General features: G+C 29.0%; 3 protein-coding genes across 6 annotated transcripts in view; 1 reads left to right on the forward strand and 2 right to left on the reverse strand.

Moving 5' to 3' along the window:
- Nucleotides 1–4,100, reverse strand: part of bou (boudin) — a 58,274-nt gene extending 54,174 nt beyond the window's left edge. Inside the window, exon 1 of the mRNA XM_014421071.3 lies at nucleotides 3,903–4,100. Coding sequence (XP_014276557.1) covers nucleotides 3,903–3,960 — 58 coding nt within the window. The 5' untranslated portion in view covers nucleotides 3,961–4,100. The remainder of the gene's footprint in view (nucleotides 1–3,902) is intronic.
- Nucleotides 3,355–8,560, forward strand: Adi1 (acireductone dioxygenase 1). 2 transcript variants are annotated; one of them, XM_014421070.2, is made up of 5 exons: nucleotides 3,355–3,460; nucleotides 6,755–6,887; nucleotides 6,964–7,086; nucleotides 8,044–8,223; nucleotides 8,308–8,560. In XM_014421070.2, the coding sequence occupies exons 2-5, from the start codon at nucleotides 6,765–6,767 to the stop codon at nucleotides 8,428–8,430; spliced, it is 549 nt and encodes a 182-aa protein (XP_014276556.1). In that variant the 5' UTR covers nucleotides 3,355–3,460; nucleotides 6,755–6,764; the 3' UTR covers nucleotides 8,431–8,560. The 2 variants fall into 2 exon arrangements, with proteins under 2 accessions (XP_014276556.1, XP_014276555.1); XM_014421069.3 differs by lacking the exon at nucleotides 3,355–3,460 and adding an exon at nucleotides 6,448–6,599.
- Nucleotides 8,561–11,513: 2,953 nt separating this feature from the next.
- Nucleotides 11,514–21,152, reverse strand: part of LOC106680975 (uncharacterized) — a 151,761-nt gene continuing 142,122 nt past the window's right edge. For all 3 annotated transcript variants that reach the window (XM_014421037.2, XM_067048629.1, XM_014421038.2), the window contains 7 exons: nucleotides 20,490–20,727; nucleotides 19,960–20,104; nucleotides 18,829–18,992; nucleotides 18,524–18,727; nucleotides 17,581–17,748; nucleotides 15,798–15,958; nucleotides 11,514–14,659 (listed from right to left, as the gene is read on the reverse strand). In XM_014421037.2, coding sequence (XP_014276523.1) covers nucleotides 14,444–14,659; nucleotides 15,798–15,958; nucleotides 17,581–17,748; nucleotides 18,524–18,727; nucleotides 18,829–18,992; nucleotides 19,960–20,104; nucleotides 20,490–20,727 — 1,296 coding nt within the window. In that variant the 3' untranslated portion in view covers nucleotides 11,514–14,443. The remainder of the gene's footprint in view (nucleotides 14,660–15,797; nucleotides 15,959–17,580; nucleotides 17,749–18,523; nucleotides 18,728–18,828; nucleotides 18,993–19,959; nucleotides 20,105–20,489; nucleotides 20,728–21,152) is intronic.

Raw genomic sequence — 21,152 nt, forward strand, 5'->3', positions numbered from 1 at the left:
ATAACAGAAAAATAAGTACCGTTTGATAAAAAAAACTAAAACAAAACAGTACAAAACTAATGGCTCTTATTAGATAGATGAAAGTTAAACTAACGTTGGGATGCAGCGGTTGTTGGTAGAGCAAGGGCGAAGAGATGGGCGGCCTAAATCCAAGAGATAGGAGCTTGGTGGCCAATGCCATCTTAACTCTAGGAGGATGGCCCACGGCCTCGCGATCCATAGGGATCCCATTTTGGAAATTTTTTAATCAATATAACAGTCAGTTCCGAAATTGTTCGGTTGCCAGTGTTCACACTCGTGGTGTGGGCTTTTAGAAGTGGGAAAACAATGATCCCAACAGTAGTTGCCCTGACTAGTTCCATCTGTACCCTATTGGCACACTGGATCCTCTCACTCCTGTGATCTATAAATTGCAATAAATCAAGAATAAACTGAGATGAGCGATTATCTCAGGAAAAATTGAGCAGTTTATCACTGATGTTGATAGGAACATGTTTACTCAAGTAAATACAATTCTAAAAAGTATTTAATAATTTCGCTAGTCAAAAATCACTAATATTAAATAAATTAACAATTTAAACTACTGTGCTTTTCATTTTCGCCCAAAGCTTTTGAGAAGACATTCCGAAGAACTCCCATTTGGCGATAGAAGGCTCTACGGTAGACTTTTTTGAACTTGGAGAACAGTCGTGGCTCAATTTTATTCAAATTTTCTATGAGTGTTTGCATTATTTGAGGGGCGTCCGAATTTCATGTGGTTGGGGCGCAGTTCTCAGGATAACTGCAGGCGGCGCTGGTTCGAATCCGGCCTGGGGGGTAGACTTTTTTCAATTTGTGGCGGTCCCACGAAATGAAAAACTTGACACTCCACCATGGTTAGAATAGATTGGTCACCCATAAACCCCCCTCCCACACATAAAAAAAAGCATTGTTTGGAACTAATAAGTGGGCCCCCGTGGAATAGTTCCAAATGGTTCAATATTCAAACTCGATTCCACGTAATAGTTCCACGAAATTCGACCCATCCCGAATTCTAATTAATTTCAAACCAGTTGCTTTCTTAGTTAGAATTAGCAATATTTTTTATTTATTTATTGAAATTTACAACAAAAAAAAAAATACAATAAGTAAATGTGATAAATGTTTCACAACACATAATAATCTTAGGAAGGAAACAACCCATTGTGGTACTTCAATCATTGCTTTAAATTAGAAGATTCCTTGGTCATCTTTTCAGCCACCTCAGAGGATTATCATAGATTGTAATTAAGAACTAATGGATTTGGGTGGGTAAGGATTTTGGAATGAAAGGTGATATATCTATTCCGGACCAAATTAGCAACGAAAGGGACGCTGAAGTCTTTATGAATGAGTTTATTTGAGATGTAATCAGGATTTTGGATTGTAAGAATTGGATAAGGGAGGAATTTGATGGTTTGGTGTAGCCCTAATCAGCAATAACAGAGAAAACCACACAAGGACCTTTCTTAATTCATGATAAACAATTAATTTGCTATTAGCACACATAATTTTTTATTTTGTATTTCTAGGCTCTGGCCCGGTGATATGGTAGATCCTAGGAATGTTACAAGGATAATTGATTAAAAAAAATTATAATAATAAAAAATAGTTGCTTGATATTTATGAAAATAATAAATTATTAATAATACAAAGAATGACTGTTCAAGAAGAAGAAAATTAAAATTTCCTGAATGTTTAGGTGTCACCTAAATTCATTGTTAACACATTGATTTCAATTACATTTTCATTTCAGTACATCAGCATATTTAAATAAACAATTTTTTTTCAAAACTATACAGCTGAATTCGATTCCAAACTACACTTTGGTTAAAATTCATGGTTTCATTTTTAATAAGTCAGAAAATTAAGGGAAAAATAACCTGTGAGAAAACGTTCAATTTCTTTTCCATATGGATGGCTTAAGCAACTAAATTAAGTTCAGGATGTTTTCTTCGTTATTGGGCATATTCTTAGATGTTTTAGTCACTTAGTTGTAAGTGGCCGATATACTAAGAGCATTTCACGCATATTTGGTGTTGTATGGCCGGCCTACTAATTTCCTCCGGTTAACCTATCTTTTTAGGAACCAAATATTTTCTATTTCATACTATACATTCAAAAACCTTCAGACGTTCTTACATTAACTTATTAATGTAAGTTGCCATACTTGGCATCGGTCAATAATAATAAGTAGGAATAAAAGTTTCGTAAATTTTAACTTACGTTTCTGCAAAGAACGTGCGAACAAATAATAAGTAATTTTTAACTAAAAAATATCAGTCAATGCTCGCTTTAAATGAGGAGTTTATTTACTCTAGCATTTAATTATATATAAAGGAATTTTTAATTTTTTTACGACTGTATTATAATTAGATCAAAATGAACTAGGAGTAAACAGGTAATTGAGGAAGACCATAACAATGTGTTAGCTTTAATTAAATATTCTGATCATCAATTGGCTACAACTGGAAATGTGAAATTATTTTAACCAATGAAATATTTGAAAAATTAAAGTAATAGTAAAATTTCTACTTACTTAATCGAAAAAAGATTTTATAAAGAAGATGGTCACGGGTGCGTTCGAAAGAAACAAAAATATAAATAGAAAAATATAAAGCTCTTAGCTTGCACAGGTGGGTGGTCCTGATTTCTTCTTTATTCATTAATTATTAATTTTCTTTTATTTATTCTTTCTTGACCTTTATTAAGTTCCAACTTCTTTATTTCCCTATTTTAATGTGTTAAATTTTGCTTTCTCATACCTACTTTTCTATTATCACGTGTTGTTACGTCTGCTGTTCATTTTTAGCAAAATAGTTTGCGTAATTTTTTTATATTCTTATCATTGTCTATTTCACATTAATACTATTTTATTTTTTATTTTCTTTCATTTGTATATAATATTCTTTTCACTTATTTTTGCATAATTTTATTCCTACCTTACTTTACCTTTTTGCATCCAATGATCCTACTATTTTTTTTGTCAACTATTTTTTTTTTTTTTTACCGCACCCCTGACCATATTCATAATTTGTAATAATACGGTAAAGTATTTATATGAGTGAAAAAAAGTTGTGATTAAGCAGAAAATGAATATCATTTTGAAAAATAAAATATACCTCTAGCTGACTATAAACAGACGGAATGACACAAGCGAAGCAGTGAAGGTTGCGTGACTAGAGAACGACCTTCGTTAACTTTTTACTGGGTTAGTCATCGTTCCACCGCATTTATTATTTTGTACACTCCTAACATTTTAGACTAAATTGTGTAGAAAAATCTTAAATATGATTACGTTCCTCTAGTATTGCACAATGAACATAGAAATGGGAAGGGGGAAGTGGGTGTGGAGGGAATGTAATACCTGAACTTTTACAGTGAGCATTCAGGTATCTAACCTGCGAGGAGAAAGTATCAGGAATTCGCTTATTACTTTATGGTACTTATTTAGTTCTTTCCCATTAGTATTATTCATTAATTATATCAGTTATAAATGCAATTATGTTTATAAAGCGAATATCAAGACATAACTCGAAAAATATAATGATGTCAAATGAGGACGGAAGGTAACAGAGTTAAAAAATGTGTTGAAGTCACCTCGGTTATTTGAAATAAGTAATTTGTGTTTCAACTGTTCATCTCGCTAATGTAAATAGAAAAATGATTATTTTAACCATTAATTAGTCAATGCAAATCAACATAGTAGTAATTCATTGAATCATGTATTCAATCAAGTAATACACATCAAAGATAATTAGATAAAATATTAATATTGACGATCATGTTGCGGTTACAATGATACAATTAAACGAAGTCAGAACGTGATAACATAATTGAAATATTTTTATATTAAATAATTATAAAATTGTCATAAAAAATACCTGAGTGGACCAGGGCGCAGAGAAGGAAGACAACAATAGTGGGCTTAGCTGACTCCATTATGGCAGCTACCCAAACCAACTCGTAACTTATTTAACGTAACTTAATTAACCATTGAAGTCACACCAAAACAACACCACGAAGACGGGCGGGAGACTGAGTTGGCTTGGCCGATTGTGCCGCTACCTGCCAGCTCCGACCCGCACTAGCTCCACTTTCGTTCTGGAAGGCTGGAGTTCTGAAACATTTAACTATTGTTATAGACTAGTTTAGTTTGATTTCAACTAATAACGATCTGTTAGAAAACTAAAAACTGGAATAAAACAATCTTAATTAATAATTTTTTTCATCATTTATCATATATTTAATTTATAAACAATATTAAGTTAGAGCTGGCAAAAAAAAAAATTTCGTTTCTAAAATAATATAACAAATATGATCTTATTTTTTAACCAAACAAGATAAAAATTGTTTTAAAACTTGTCTAGTATTGTGGAATATATGTCGGTTTACGTATGTAACTTGGGCCTCATAATAATTAGTATGTATACAAACGCAGCGCGCTCATTTTTTTGTTGATATTTTTTTAAAATCAGATTAATGAAAATTTATCACTGGTTGATTTTAAATATCCGCCAACCAATTTACCCATCTTATATTGTACTAGTGACATCGAGAAAACAATATAACCTTTATTAATATGTTAATAATCGTGTATATTTTATAAATCATTGAAGGTTTAGTATTCTTTATTTTGACAAAGATAATTATTACGTAACTGGCGAACTTGTACAGTATTTTAATTAATTCTATATATTAATATTCAAGGTAATTTATAATAAGGTAAAGAATAATTCCCTCAGTCCAATAAGTGATAGAGTAGAACCTCATTCACCTGCCGACCCACACGAGGGGCGCCCACACCACGCCATTTCTCCCAAAAAAATAACTTTTTCTTTAATAGTTCTTTTTATTACTTATGAATTCATCGGGTGTCATTATTATTATGTTCTTGATTGAACATTGAACTTGATGTTTTTTACCTTTATTTTCTTATGAAATTGACCTAATACACAGATGCATCCTTTCCCCCTCTGAAAATTCCCTATCCACCATTGATCCCACTTGGGTGTGATTGTCGGTTATAATTAAAAAACAAGGAATGTAACATATTTTACCAATATTGAAAGATAGTACAGTTCTTTTATTAACTGATTTATTAAAATAATTAAAATAAAATTAAAATGCAATTATTAACAGATTAATATAGAGCCATAAAGTTCGTAAAACTAGAGTTTTAAGGTACTCAAGATTTAGGAGAATTCAATAAAGTTTTTTCTGTTCAAAATTGTCAGTCAAAATCCATCCAACTTTATTTTTATTTAATTTTTGCTTCTTTTTTTCGAGTTTGTCACCTTTCAGATATTATATAAACAATGATTTTAACTAGATTGTTGTTTAATTCTACTAATTAGCCAAATTTTTTCAAAAAATAATTTGAATACCCCATCTATTATCTAGAGAGCTGTTTTTTTTGTTGTTTTTTTACCACAGTTAATCAGAGTTCTACTGTAGGTCATTTGTGACAGACATTTAAGAAAGGAATATTTTTTAAAAACTTAAATATATATGACTCAATAGATTTATATTCTTAATTATAATTGAAACTATGTTTCTTGGAATATTTTTAGTTTTTTGTTTATTATGAAAACCTATTGAAATGTGCGTTTAATGTAACTGGGGATACAGATCGGAGTCCCAATAATTGTATCTCTGTTTTTCTTGAAAATTTGATTTTATTTAGAATTGGACGTATTCCAAAGATCGTGCCATAGACTGCAGCTACTTTCTTTACTGAGGTCATCCTAGAAACTTTCCTGAAGCTATTGGAGTAGTTACAAATTAACTACAGACTACTGTATAATATAAAGAATACCTCACTTACACAAAAAAACTTATTTGTCAGATGTGCCACTATTCAAGAAAAGCAGGAACATGGCCTATATATTAAGGCATACAATGCAGTTTAATTTTTTTTTTTTATTTTCAAAACCTCTTTATTGATATAATATATATATAATACGGATTATATGTACAAAATAATATATAACACATTATACAATTTGTCTTGTTTTGCCTTACGGCAGTATAAGATTAATAAACATAGTCCGCTGAAGGCGGTTTTACATTTTGTGGCTCTATAGCCGGGGGCTTACAAAGAATGGAGAGGGACCATTCCGGCTGGTGGTGGTCACCAGTGTGATGACTTCAAGCTGCAAAGCCCGAAGTCCTTCCCGCGGCGAGGACAGTTTAATTTACAAATCATTTAATATTAATTAATCGGCAGGATAATCGGCTCTCCCGCTTAACGGGTGATGGCTGGGTCCCTTCTAGGTTGGGTAAGCTGAGTTCTACTGCGAAATAAATATTTATTTTGTGAAATAATGTGAAAATAAAACCTCTAACATCTAGTATTTAATAGTATCTAGTTGTAACATGTAAACTTTAAACGGACAGGCCTTGGTTTATTAAAATTTAAAGAGTACCGTTTTCATCTACCAGTAGCGCCACTGTATGCAAATCTAATGCTTAGGAAGGTTATCAGTGATTATATAAGGATGTTATCAAAATCCTAATAAATAGTAATATCTGGGTTTTAGTTATACCTTGTTTGTCATTTTCATTTTTGTTCTTTAGAGGTAAGATGCTTAATGAACTAAATTAGTTTGATTTAAATTACTTATAATTTATTGAAAGATTCTCTGTATAATGCAATATAGTTTCTATTAATATTTCCTTTCAATTATATTTATTTTAAAATATCCTTTTTCTTTTTCAATAATAATCTTTACAGATATTACGAAATGGGACGTGCATGGTATATGGATGATTCTACTACTGATCAAAGGCTGGAACACCACCGAAATCCTCCCAAGTTTATTCCAATGGATAAATTATATGAAGTGTCTGGTGTTGAATACTTTTCGGTTTGTAATATATATGATCATCCTCCAATAATATAAAATAATGACATCCAACTTTGGAAAGAATTGAATTTTCTAGGGGATCAATTTCATAACAGGTGAAAATATGGATGTTTTGGAAAAATTGAAGAAAGAAAGGAATTACAGTTACGAAGATGAATTAACATGTTCTAAAGATTGTCTTCCCAATTATGAGGAAAAGGTAATAAATCAATCTTTTATAAGCAATATTTTCTTAACCAATTTTTAAGTTGATGTACTTATTTTCTTTTGTATTATGAGATTCAATTTATTTTTGCAATTATTTCATTTAAAAAAATTCATACGGATATTATCCAAATTTCTATATCAGGCTGCTTGTCTTTGTATCTGTAAGAGATTTAAATTTCTATTTTTTTATTAAAACATTTACAGTCAAGAACGAGCTATCTTCTGTTCAGTGTAATAACGCAAAGTTGGTAATAACATATCCTTAGAGTTATCCTGTATTAGATGTAAAGATATAAATTGTCATGAAGAAAATTTTCAGTTTTTAATGTTTATAACTAATTTTTACACAGCTTTGGTTTGAAAATATTAGTATACGGATCCAATATTTATTCAAACTACATTAAAATTTATAATGATGAGAAGATTGTTGGCCGTAGATAATATATGTGAACAGAAGATGGTTGGGAATATATTAATATTAAATTATAAAATATATTAAATTTAATTATGAAATAATATTTGATAGTAAATAAAACTGAGTTTTACTATAAAATGAAAATTTAATTTAACCTAAAAGTTATATTTTTGAGTTGTTAGTATTCCTGTAAGGATATGATATTAAGTGTAATCCACAATATTATTCTTATAGTGTATAATATGAATTTTTAAATTTCTAGTTATTACCATAGGCATAAAAATTTATTTTCTGGATTTTTTAAAAATAAAATATGTACGGGGTACTGGACCATTACTTTGCAGTCTATCTCTGATAATATATTATAATTTAAGGCTTCATCTAGGCGACTAGGTAGAAGATTCTAACATATGTTCTTCTACATAGTCTCTTTTTTTTCTAAGTTTTACTTTTGATCATGTTCTTTTCACTGATCCCCAACAAATTTCTATCCTTATAAATTTAAATTTATATTTTATCATTTTGGTTTTGTAGATAAAATCATTCTTTCAAGAACATTTGCATACTGATGAGGAAATTCGCCTGGTATTACAAGGTTCTGGATACTTTGATGTTAGAGACACTAATGATGAATGGATACGAATTGAAGTTACTCCTGGGGACTTACTGATAATACCAAAAGGAATTTATCACAGATTTACACTTGATGTGAATGTAAGTACTAATTTGATTTGCTAGCATGAAATTAATCAAATAATTATTTTCTTATGTTGATTTATTTACGTTTACTCATTACAGGATTATATCAAAGCCAAGAGATATTTTGTTGGTGAACCTGTCTGGACACCACACAATAGACCAGCTGATAATATGCCATGCAGGAAAGAATATTTGACTAAAATGATCGGGCTGAAAGCTTAGAATTATGAGTGGTTCATTAAATCTATCTACTTGATGTGAATAAATTGTTAAATATTTTGAAACTTGTTGAATGTACTTGTATAAAACATTAACATGTAATATGTGGTATAAATATATATTTTTAACACCATTGTTTTCTTTAATAACCTTTTAAGTGTTATCAATTTGAAATAAAATACATAAGGAATATTCAGTTTTCTATTTCTTATCATTTATTATTACTATAGTAATTATTAATCAATTTGTGTTTAGTTTATATTAATCAATTATTTAGTAGTTGTTTACCTGTGATATATTAATGTTCTTCCATAATTTAAATAAACCTTCTTTTTTTTTCATGAATATCTCATGATTGATGAAAAAAACCACAGGCTACTGCTTAGTACAGAGTGAAACCAGTTTGGGCATCTTGAGACCTCCATAAGTTGCGTTATGGATTGAGTGATCATATATATGAGTTTTGAAGGAGACATTTCTGTAGTTTATAAGGAGTCCAGTTGGTTTTCAAATATGTCCCATTATTTCTCTTTAAATAGAAAACCTGAAAGTTTTGAGCTTATTCTCATTATAAATATGTTTTAACAACCCCATAAATTTAAAAATGAGCAGTCATGACACTTCATCTAGTGGTATTTTAAAAATTGTTGAATTAACAATTTGTCTCTGAGGTACAAGTGCACCAGTAGAAAGACTATTTTCTGAAATGAATAATGCTTAATCTGCTGAAAATATTTATTTCATAATAGAAATAGTCAATTCAAAATTAGTGGTTTGTGTACATTTCGAATATACCTGTTTAATGAAATGAATCTAAATAACAAGAATGTTTTGAAAAAGATAAGTAATTGACAAAAAGTTTTTGGAACAAAGAAACTGCAGAACCCTCACATGAAAGAACTAAAATTAACTCAACTTGAATAAACAGCAGCTTAACATGACTGAAATGTATGTCTGAAAAAATAATTTGCTATTTAGTTTGTAATAATATTTTTCTTTGTGATAGTACATGCATGAATGTATGAGCCAGTGAGAATAAAAGTGGCATAAGTCACTTTTCATTTCTTGTGATAAATAATTTTTTTTTTGTAGATGTACATAAACAGTAATGTGTATATTATTTGAGTTTGTAATAGGTAGATAATTATTACATATATAGTTTATAAAAAAGTAAATTACAAAAAATTCAATTTATCGCAATAAATGATAAGTGATTGTCACCACTTTATTCTCAGTGGTTCATATGACATTTGTTTTAATTTTTTTTTCTAATGTTCAGCTTTTTTTTTTATTATTCTAAATTACATAAATTTTGACTTTATAAATTGATCTAAAACACATTTTGCCTTAAAACTCCTCAACATTTTAGGTGCTTCTCTTCCCCGAGGGGTGTGGAGATAGATTTCCTATTAATTTGAGAGAAGGGCTGAATTTTTTCTAAGTTGCTTATCCTCATGATGCTATTTCTATTCCATTCCAACTGGTGTTTTTGAAAAATTCTTTGGAATTAGGAATAGACCTGTATTTGTATTTTGTTTCTAAATTTTGAAAATTAAAATGTTTTCTTAACATATCTTTGAATAAGCGAAGCAGAATCAAATACCTCCAAGATAGTATTTGCTGCAGAGATCCTGTATTACCTTCATTATAAACCACAACTTATGATTAAATGTTATCCACTCCAGAAAAAAAAAAAAAAATCTGAGGTTTGTAGATAATGAAACTTGAAACTATTTATGTAGAATGATTACATATGAATTTACTGAGAAACGATATTACTTTCTGGGTAAGTTTATCTATTGTTATGTCATTTTAACGCCAAGTTATGCTGTCTTCATTTAAAGTTATGTTATGGCTTGTCTCCATTTTATAAAATTGGTTCTTTACAATTTTCACCACTTTTAATGTTACATTTTTCATCAATTTCGTATTACTCTTTTGAGTATTGAACGTTTTCATTGTTTTATAAAAAGATCTTATAGACTGGAGGAATTGGCAAGGAAATATAAAGAATTTGTATGGAATATTTTAAATGTCCTTTGCTGTGAAACCATTGGCATTTCTAATTAATCATTAGTAAGACTTTTTGTGATACCAAAATCATAGCATGATTTTTTGTTATTACTTTTATTTACTTACTTATTCACTTATTATACCAGCCATTGGCATTTGATTCACATAATTTAAATATTTATGATTGGTTTGCATTTAACTTAACAAATTTTGAAATACCTAAAATAATGAAAATTGGATATTTACATAATAGAAATAGTCTATTTAATTTTATACGTATGTAATTATTCGTAAATATTCACTTAAGGAAGGTGAGGAAAAGAAATTGTGATTCGGTGCTCCACAAATAAATGTTTGCTATATTTTTGAAGAGCTTAAATCCACATTAAGGGATATTTAAAGGAAAGTGACTAAAAGAGGGCTGAGGTCGAACTAATAATTCATGAAATCAGAGAGAAATGTTTTATAATAAACAAATTTAGTGAAAGATTTAGCCAAAGAAAACAAGCATGCAGAATTCTGAAGGAATTCATGCAAAATCATCCAATCTTGCATATCCCTGTACTAGAGGCTTTACTATATTCATCAATTTTGGGCAAGATGATCTATTTTTTAAAATTAATGTTTTATTTTCACCAAGTAACTTTAAATTTTTAGACCTTTGTACAGTTTTATTTTAAAGATATCTTTTTTTAATAATCATGACTTGGTTAATGGAAGATATATTTTCATGAAAGAGTGTTGAAGAAAAGTGCTAATGAAGTTATCTATATCAAGAACAAGAATTGTATTTATTGACTTGCCCAATAGTTTGTCATTTTCTAATGTTCAAAACAGAGAGAAAATGAAATGCTGACTATTTTACTTCATAATTATCTTTAATCAAACCTCATACCATATTAAATTACTTCCTTGCACAAAACTGGGACTTCAGAAGTTATCATGGCAATTGTAGTTAAAATGTGTTTCTCAAAATTAAAATTAATGTTTTAACATCATCCTGACTTTAACCAACGCTAATTGAGGAAGAAATGGAGGTTGTTAGGCATCAACATATATAATGGAAACAAAACTAAAGAAATATCATTTATTAATTAATTTATTACAATACATTAATGAATTTGTACAATAAGTGTGTCACTAGAATGTATAGACTAAACTCCATCTGATTGAATGAAGTTCTTTTATTCATATTGTAAGGCAAGCAGTTCCTATACTACATATTCGAGTTTTCCATTAAATTCCTCAGGTTATGCACAATGTTGTACTCAGTGTTAGTGTAAGTCCGTACACAAACATTAAAATATTTTTTATAGCTGTCAGTACATGATTGTACCACACTGTGCATTATATCAAACCTGGGTATAACTTTAATATAAATGTAATAATTATTTATTTACAGAGCCATCATCCTTCCTAGCTCGTAACATATAATTAACCATAAGTTGGTTATGGATCAAGCTTTTGATATGGTGCAAAAATATATATTTTTTTTTCTATTTTTATTTTATTGATCATTCTCTTAAAAAAAAAAATAACATGATGGCTTGAAAAATTGATTACTATACACATAAAATATTTACAAAACAACAAATTCTTTACAAACAATATAAATTTCATTAAGTTCCTTTTAAGAACATGTATTTTTACTACATTTTTCTAATTATGATAAACACTGAAAATAAATATAATTTTAATAAATTATTCATTTAAATATTTTTACAGTCAAGGTTGAAAAAAATATTTATTTTAATAAAAAAAAAAAATTATAAATCTCTTTTGTTTTAAAACTCTTTGAAGGTAGTTATACTCATCAATATATTTTTTAATAGATATAATATAGTTAAAACAATTCAATTTATATTTATGAAACAAGCAATAATTAGATTGATTTAATCAGTTCGATCAAAACCACTTCTTCGTGTCCTACAATATCTATAATAATAATAATACTCAATACTACTATAAACAGTTTTATTTAAATATTCTTTTTCTTTGATTTTTTTTTTTTAACATTTAAATATGGAATTTGCTGATTTTATATGAGGAATACAAGGGACCTGGAATGAATGGTTCAAGAAAAAATATCAACTATTGGTTTTTAACAATTAAATAAGTAAATATTTGTCTCAAAAAACAATTATTGAATAGTAAGACCAGGAAGTTTTTCAATTGGATCACTACTTATTAAGTGTATCTACAATTTATATATTAAATTTCCATCAGTCGCAATCAAAAATCCAAATGTTATTTATCTGAAAGATTGGATACTTAATTTTGGGGGGGGAAAAAATGAGAAAAGTAGAGAATAGATGAAAAGCTAAGTTTAGTTAAGATAAATGTTACAGAATATTTTCCTATCACAATGAAATAACTTGATCAGAGATATATTAAATTGAAGGAATGAAGTAAATTTAAGAATAATATAGAAAAGTCATTAAAATATTGTTATTTAACAGAAAAAATAGTATTGCTAATAGTTAAAACAATAAAAATCAGCCATAAAGAAATAAAAAATATGTTAATTTAATTTTTTTGTTTTAATAAGATCACAGTAATTTTATGAATGAAACAAAATCCTTGATTTCAGAAGCTTCTTATAAATTTTTGTATCCTCTATTTACATTTTATGCTCATTATTTTTCTCCGAGGCTACACAGAAAGTCCTCTTCATACAATGTTGCAATCAATAACAGTAGATGTCAGATCAATATACTCATAAAACAAAAAAACTAAAATGGAAAGTTCATAAATGGGTACTAACCCTAATAGATTATTTTGTCTATAGAAGATAGAGAGACGCATTGAAGAAAAAGAACTAGGATTACGCTTGGTACCTAGTTGGTATGGGATAAGGAAGCTACCGTATTAATTAGAAGAATTATTTCAAAAATATGAGTAAAATATTACTAAAATGTGACTTCCTAATATCGCAGACATTTTATAAACACTTTGACACTAAAGAAAGTTTAATGGAGGATGATCTTAGTAAATAAAAACTCAATTGTACTCTTACTTCTTATTTTAGTCTTTCATAATTAGAATATGTTTACAGATTAAGGAATAATCCAGTGGTGATATTAAGCCCAGTTATGCATCAAAATGTATGAATAATTAAATTGTGTGTCCAAATGGAATATAATGGATGGTTAGAATTATAATTATTATAGATATCAGATAAAATTACTGTGGAGATCGTAATAATTAAACAAATCACTTGTAATAATTTAAATTAATTGTCTTTTTACCCCAAGTTTGGAATTTTTAAAAATTGAATAATTAAAAATACTTATTAATATAATCTGTTAATAAGAATCATAACTGTTAATTTTATATACCTGAAAATGCTATATCCTTTCTTGAGGAGATGTCATACCTAAAATATTTATTTGCTACTTCTATTGTTTTCAGCATTATTTAATTCTTTTAAAACAAAATAATTTAATTATTATTATTTTTACTCACTTCAAAACGTTTTGATGAAAAGAAAGATATTTTATGTTTGTAAGTAGAAATTTAATTCAATGGATAATTTTTTTAATTTAATTTTGATGGAAATGTTTGATTAGAAAGAATATTTTTTTCATATTATACTACATACAAAATTTAAAAATATGTCCAGTTGATCAGAAGATAAAATTTGAAAAATTTAACATAAAATCATAGCCATTACTTTTCAAATAATAAAAAATTAATATACACCATAAAGCAGATGAGATTCAGCTTCTGGACGAAATCCCTGGTCTTTCAATGTGCCAACTAATTCTAAATTATATAAATTCATCTAAAAAAAATAAAAATAAAATGAAATTTGTTTAGTCATTGTCCACAGACACCAAACAAACTTAAAATATAACAATAAAACTGAGCATAGAAGGAAGGAATAAAAACTCTTCGAATAATCCAACCTCCATCACACTGCCCATCCACAAGTTTATTCTCTAAGGTAAGGACAATACTGACGTTGCCAGTGGAGTTTACTTCCTCCACTTTCATCCTAATGTTACCGGCCCTCTTCTTTATTGAACGCTTTATTTGTATAAGCGCCTCCGTTGGCACCTTGGTAGTTATTAGTAATTGAGATTGCTGTTGTCATTGGCATTTTTTCTTTATTGCTATCATTTGATAGTATTTCTTTCTTAGAAGCCTTCTTATTAGGTTCTTTTCCATCAGTTTTTGGATCACTGTGCTTCTCTATTTCTTTTCCCTTATCGTCTTTCTGTTGAAAAAAAAAAAAATTAAACTGATAAAAATGAATTTAGTTATATAACCAATTTTTTTTTTTTTTTAAATTAAGATTGTATTATACCATCAATGCGATAAAAACATAAATAAAAAATCTAACTTTTCGGAAAATGGGATTCAAAACATTTTTAGTTTAAATAAATAGTTTATACCTTACTTTACTTTAAAACATAAATAAAAAATACATCAATATGATTATAATAATATGATAACATCAAATAGTTAGTATTATTGGATAATAAGTAAAAATTAATTTTAATATTAAATAAAAATAATTAAAATTTTTCTAATTCAAAAGTTAATTTTTTTTATTAAGTTAGTATTACATTGGGCCCTTATATATGATATTTTCAGAATACACTTCGGACTGTTATTACAATAAACTTTTCACAAGAATTTTTTTTCAAACTCTTTATTTTCAGTCATTCATAATTATGTAATAGCTCAAAGTGTACTCTAATTTGTAACTTATTAAATGCTGTTTGTGCGGTTGGGGAAAAATGAAAAAGACATTTTGTGGAACTTCTATAAACCTCAGGTAAGCAAAGTGACAGTTTATTAGAGAATAACCCATATTATTTAACAAAAGTAAATGATTCAAAACTAGTTAAAAAGGTGTGATTTGGATCACTGACACTTGAATCTCCAACATTATGAAATTAATAATGGATGAATAAACTTTTTTCTTGCATCAATTTACAAACTATTTGGTATTAAAATATATAAGGCACAAAATTATTAATAAATTTATAATGATGGGCGGAATTCCAAACTCAGTCGAGCTCACTTTCAAATTTTTATATATGTATATTTTTTCTTTAAAAGTTTTTGTCCTAGATCATCATGAGATGAAAAGATTTCTTCCAAAAGCTGTAAAATCACATATTATTGAACTGATTTTGGAAAAAAAAATTATATTATGATAAGTTAAGTATCTAGTAAAAAAATTGGGAATAAAACATTGAAAGATGGACAAGGCAGGTTTTAAAATTGTTTGCCCCAATTATTAAAAATAAAGTATATTTTTGGAAATAAATGGGACTGATACCCTCTATGATTCAAAAAATTTATGTGACTAAACAAAAATTTATTGGTAAGACAGAAAATATTACCTCATCCATTGATGATTCAGCATGATGTACTATATAGAACCTATTGAATAAGAAGTACAAGCAGCCTGTGAGCAAGGTAACTGCTGAAAAGATCTGATAAGTTGGTCTAGTACCCACAGCTTCCATCAGATAACCACCGATTAAACTTCCTGCTCCCTTTCCTAATGACACCATAAAAATTCAGTTAATCAGTTTTATAATTTTCAATATAGTCAATTTACTTCATGAAATTAAAGGTGATATTAATGCAAACCCTCAATTAAAATAATTATCAACTTATTATACAAATTATAACAAAGTCTGATGTAAATAATGAACAGCTTCATTATAATTAAATAATTTTATGTATGTATTACAGGGGAAAAACGTTATTCAAAATAACAAATGATGTGCTGCCCAACTTCATTGAGATGCTAGCATACACAGCATATTATTGTAATCTAATCAGACAATATTTTTTAATCTTGAATTACATACCAAGTAATACAAGTACATAACAAGTAAACAAGTAACAATATATAATAATAGAATATGATTTTTTTTTGTTTCATTGCTTTGGTTCTTTTATCTTTTTGATGATTTTTTTTCTTCCTTCTATACTTAATTAATATTTTTTTGTTAATCCCTCCTTTTTTTCTCTTTCTTTCTTTTCTATCCTTTCCCCCCTCCTTTTTTTTAATATATATTTTCTCTTTCAACCCAATGTGACTTTAAAAGAATAATTGATAAAAGTAGTGATAGATATATAAATATACATTAAAAAATACATAAATAAAAATAACAAATAGATATAAAAATTAACAAGTATATGTAAAAATAATTATGTAATAAGTATTAAAAATGTATATAAAATAATAAAATAACAAGTAAAATATGCAATGTATGCATGTCATTCTTCCTTTGGATGATTCTATTACTCATCAGTTCCCATGCATGTGGTGGTGGATGATTCCCAGGGAGTCGAGTATTATATTCTCTGTTACCTTTGCCACGTCCTGGATATCGACCCCGAGTTCCTCCATGAAGCTCATAGTTATGCTCAGTATCGTTCCATTGGGTCTGTACCAGAGGCCTCTCACGTTAAAGTTTATTCTTCGAAGCACTAATGGAACTTTTCCTGAAGGAAGGGTTGCATTTATCGTAGATTTCCTTTTTTTCCCTCTCTACTTTATTTGCCTGGTCAAGGTCATCATTTTCATATCTCACGGTGGGATCTAGAATGATTGCTGACTTCCCCTTCATAGGGAAAGCAACAATGTGGATCCATCCATATCGACACAGTAGACCTCATCAAAGCAGGCAAAATATCTTTCTTTTAGGAGCTTCATTAACTCACGCTCTACTCTGTGATGTCCGCATGTTATGAGGAGGGAGTTGTTGGGATATTTCCCCAGCACATGTGCTGGTGTTTCAGGCTTTCTGTTGCATTTGTGAAAGAGGGACCCAACTTCTCTATCCTATCCGCTGACACCTGGGACTCCACATAGGGGTGAATAATCAGCATTGGACCATTCAGAACCCGTAAGTATTTGTTTATCGTATATAAACTTATTTGCTCTCGGGGTCTCTTTGAAATGGGATACTCCAATGCCCTCCGTAGCAATATTTTATTGTATAGGACCTTCATGTCAGGAATATAAAATATCACAAATTTTATATAGGAATTCCAGCTGTTTGATAAGGGTAAATGGTTACCATAAACAGTTGATTTGTTATTAACATAAGATTCATTTTGATTACAGTAATGTAATGTTGTTCAGTTTAGTAAATTTCATTTGCTCACCTACTCCGAAGTAGATACCACCCAGCAGACCTTGGACGCTGGAGTCCGTAGTCATAGTAGATAGTTTGGCTGCATAAGTTACAGCTGCCGTGAAAGACAGAGAGGATGTAACAGATTCCATTGCCTCAAAAATCAAGCACATCCAAGGGTTGTAAATTAAGGAATAGCCTGAGAGAAAAATTTTAATTATTAATACTGGAGTGACACTTAATAAGATATGATAAAGTTATTATTGGGGAAGAACTGGAAAGACATAAAGTTAAAAACTAGGTGTTAAGAGTTTAGGGCATTAAGTTGAGTTGAAAGTGAATGAAGTATTGGATTTGACCTTAAGTTGTAACTCATCTTAAGTTTGAATACAATGTTATTGTATTATTGAGTCATTATAAGTTTGATTACTTTGTTGTATACTAATTTTGATCCTAAGGCTAGTCAGTATGAAAACAGCTGTTAAAGTACATTGTTACTAGAGTTACCTGATGTTTTTTTGAGATAATGAACAAAAGAATCATCAAGTGGTGAACAGAACTAAGTCAGAAAATATGATTTTTTTTTTATAAGATAATCTTATCATTTGGACCAGGACATATGGTTCAGTAGTAAAATAAAAGTAAATTATTGTATTATAAATGATATTTTGAAACCTATACATTCTCTACTGCATTTCGCACTCCTACTGTCATATGATGATGCTACGATGTTATGTTTTATTTTAATCTTTATTAAAATACACTCTAACTTGGTAACTTGACTTGTCTTTAAAATTACCTCAGTCATGTTTCAGAAAACTATTTTGAGGTTCTAAGTACCATCTTTTCTATGTTCCATTTCATACCTGTGTGCTAAGTGAAACAATATGACATCCACCAAGGAATCATGGCTGTGACAGAACTATTGTAAAAAAAAAAAAAAAAAAAATGGTAAAATATTAAAAATGATTTACCTAAAAGTCTGATAGCATAGAACACAAATCCAATGAACAGTACATTGGCATGCCCAATCCGAGCGATGATTGGTCCTGACATAACAAGAAGGGGAAGACCAGCAATGCCACCAACTGTGATGGTGATTCCCATCAGTGAACGTGAAGCGCCTAAATCTTGTAGTAACCAAAATAAGAAACTCTCTATATAGCCCCAAGCAGTACCTATTAAAAATATTATATGATGAATGTCCCGTACAGTAAAGGTACATAATTTATTAACCTATACAGTGTGTTACATGATAATTAAAGAATATAATGATTACCTAATATAAAACATGTAATGAAAAGAGCAATGATTTCAATTTTCCTCAGGACAGTAAGAACATCAGCAAAAACATTTGTGGCAGGTGCTTTGAACTCAAGATTTATAGTTAACATCAACATTGCGCTCAAAATCTTGAGACCAGCATAGAGGTAGAATGCAGGCCTACAAATAATTCCAATAATTACTAACTTTGAAGATTAGAAATAGCATTAAATATTTAAAAAGCCAACTAAAGTAATATCACCTAAACTAAAGGTTAATTGAAAATATACATTTAGTTTTGAAATACTATTTAATTGAATGGATGGTTACTAGCGCACTATAATGTATATTATAGAAAAAGATGTTTGAATTTCAACAAAACATCTATTATGATGATAAGAAATATGTATTTTTTTTTCTATTGATACAGTAAAAAAATCAATGTTCACTTTTTTCGGATTTGTTTTATTTTAGAGAATTTTTTAATTGGTTATCATTTTCTGGATGTATAAAACATATAATACTTTCAAATTCCCTTTTTTAAAACCATTTAAAACAAGAAAAGTTTATAATTTTGAATTATTTCATGACACAGAAATAGGTGCCAACCTATTTGTCTATTTTTGGTTTAACATTCAACCACATACAACAATCAATGAAGTGACAACAGGTTATCCTACTCCTTAACAATCTATTCTGTGTGAGAAGTTAAAAATCTACTCTAGTATTCCTCAAGATAAAAGAAGTCAACCGCTCTTTCTCTCCCAACAGGCCCAGTTCGAATTGGCCCCAAATCTCACACAGCCGGGTTGTGACTTTATTTTGACAAGGTTCTAACTGTTATAACCATAATTTTGAGAAACAGAGATTTTAAGTTCCAATTTCTAGTTAAAACTTGTCTCTAGATAGAACTATGTCGCATTACTAGTTCCTTAATTTTTCAACCAGTGGTCCTTGAATTTATTTAAAAACTAAACAGCTTTTTTACGAGTAATTTCTAAGCAAAAACACATTTTTGTTAATTTTTTTAGTTTGAATATTTTCAAAGCAAGGTGGTGAGGTGTCAAGAAATTCTAAGACAATTAATAATTATATTTTGAAGATTAATGCCTGGCATGAAATTTAAAATAATTTGTCCTATTAATACCTGAAATCTGTATATTGCTTGTTTTGACTTGCATAATCAATCAGCCATCCTGACAATGGGGAACTCATCATTCCACCAATAGTTGCATATATACGTTGAAGTCCATAATCTGCCTTATGCTCACGTAGGATTGCTATAACCGCTCCTGTTGCAGAAACAGATAAATATAACTATACCATAATCAAGTGTGTTATCATCAATGGCTATTCAAGGATAATTAGCATCACACTAAACTGCAAAGTTTATCCTAACCCATATTATATATCTAGTTTCCAATTTATAGAAATTGGGCACAATTACATAAGATAGCTGTGTATGAACATTCGTTCAGGATAAATGAGTCCAGTGTTTTACTGCTTTGTGCTCTCATCATCCATTCACTCTAATACTACATTTTAACCCTGTTTACAACTACTTAAAGTACTATTGATACTCAAAAAATATTAAATTTTAAATGGCATAAAATGTAAGAACTGGTTTAATCAAGTTTTTAATAAATTTACTTAAAATTAATAATGTTTGTTCTATACCTTCAAACATAGCAAATGCTGTTCCTGAGATCATACTTATGAAGACTCTTATGGACAAGTAGAGCCAGAATGTAAGGCTTATGTCAAACTCTGTCACTGCTGACAAGGTAGTACAGAGCTCTTTCCTTGGCATAGTTGCCAAGCATTGACTGTAGCATGGTCCAAGCGTAAGAACAGCGTCCACTTCAAGGGAATTCTCAATATTTGGTAATGGAACATCAACCTTGATTACTCCTTCCTAATAAAAAATTAACTTCATTATTTGTAATTTTCAGAGTTATTCTGCTCATAAACAAATCTAATATGACATGCGTCCAGTTATATCTCTAATTTACAAAGAGTGCTAAATACCCATAGATTTTATAGTGTTTATATTTTAAAGTTACAACTTGATTGTTTTTGTTATAAATTGGGCAGAAACATTGAGAAAAGTGAAATAAAGAAAAAATTACAGAAGGTAATTTTTTTACAAAAGATCATTTTTTATTTTCAAGGAAATGCAACTTATTAAATATTTGCAATTTGCTTTAATAAACATTCCATTCTCTACTACACAAATGTAATAATTATTCGATGCTTATTATCACTTACGTATCAGCGAAACATTGTAACTATGAAGTAACTAAGGTTCACAAAATAGTATTGAGTTTTTACCAGCAGAGT

The sequence above is a fragment of the Halyomorpha halys genome, unplaced genomic scaffold (assembly GCF_000696795.3).
Source record: "Halyomorpha halys isolate HHAL.00 unplaced genomic scaffold, Hhal_1.1 Scaffold302.1, whole genome shotgun sequence".
Taxonomy (NCBI): Eukaryota; Metazoa; Arthropoda; class Insecta; order Hemiptera; family Pentatomidae; genus Halyomorpha; species Halyomorpha halys.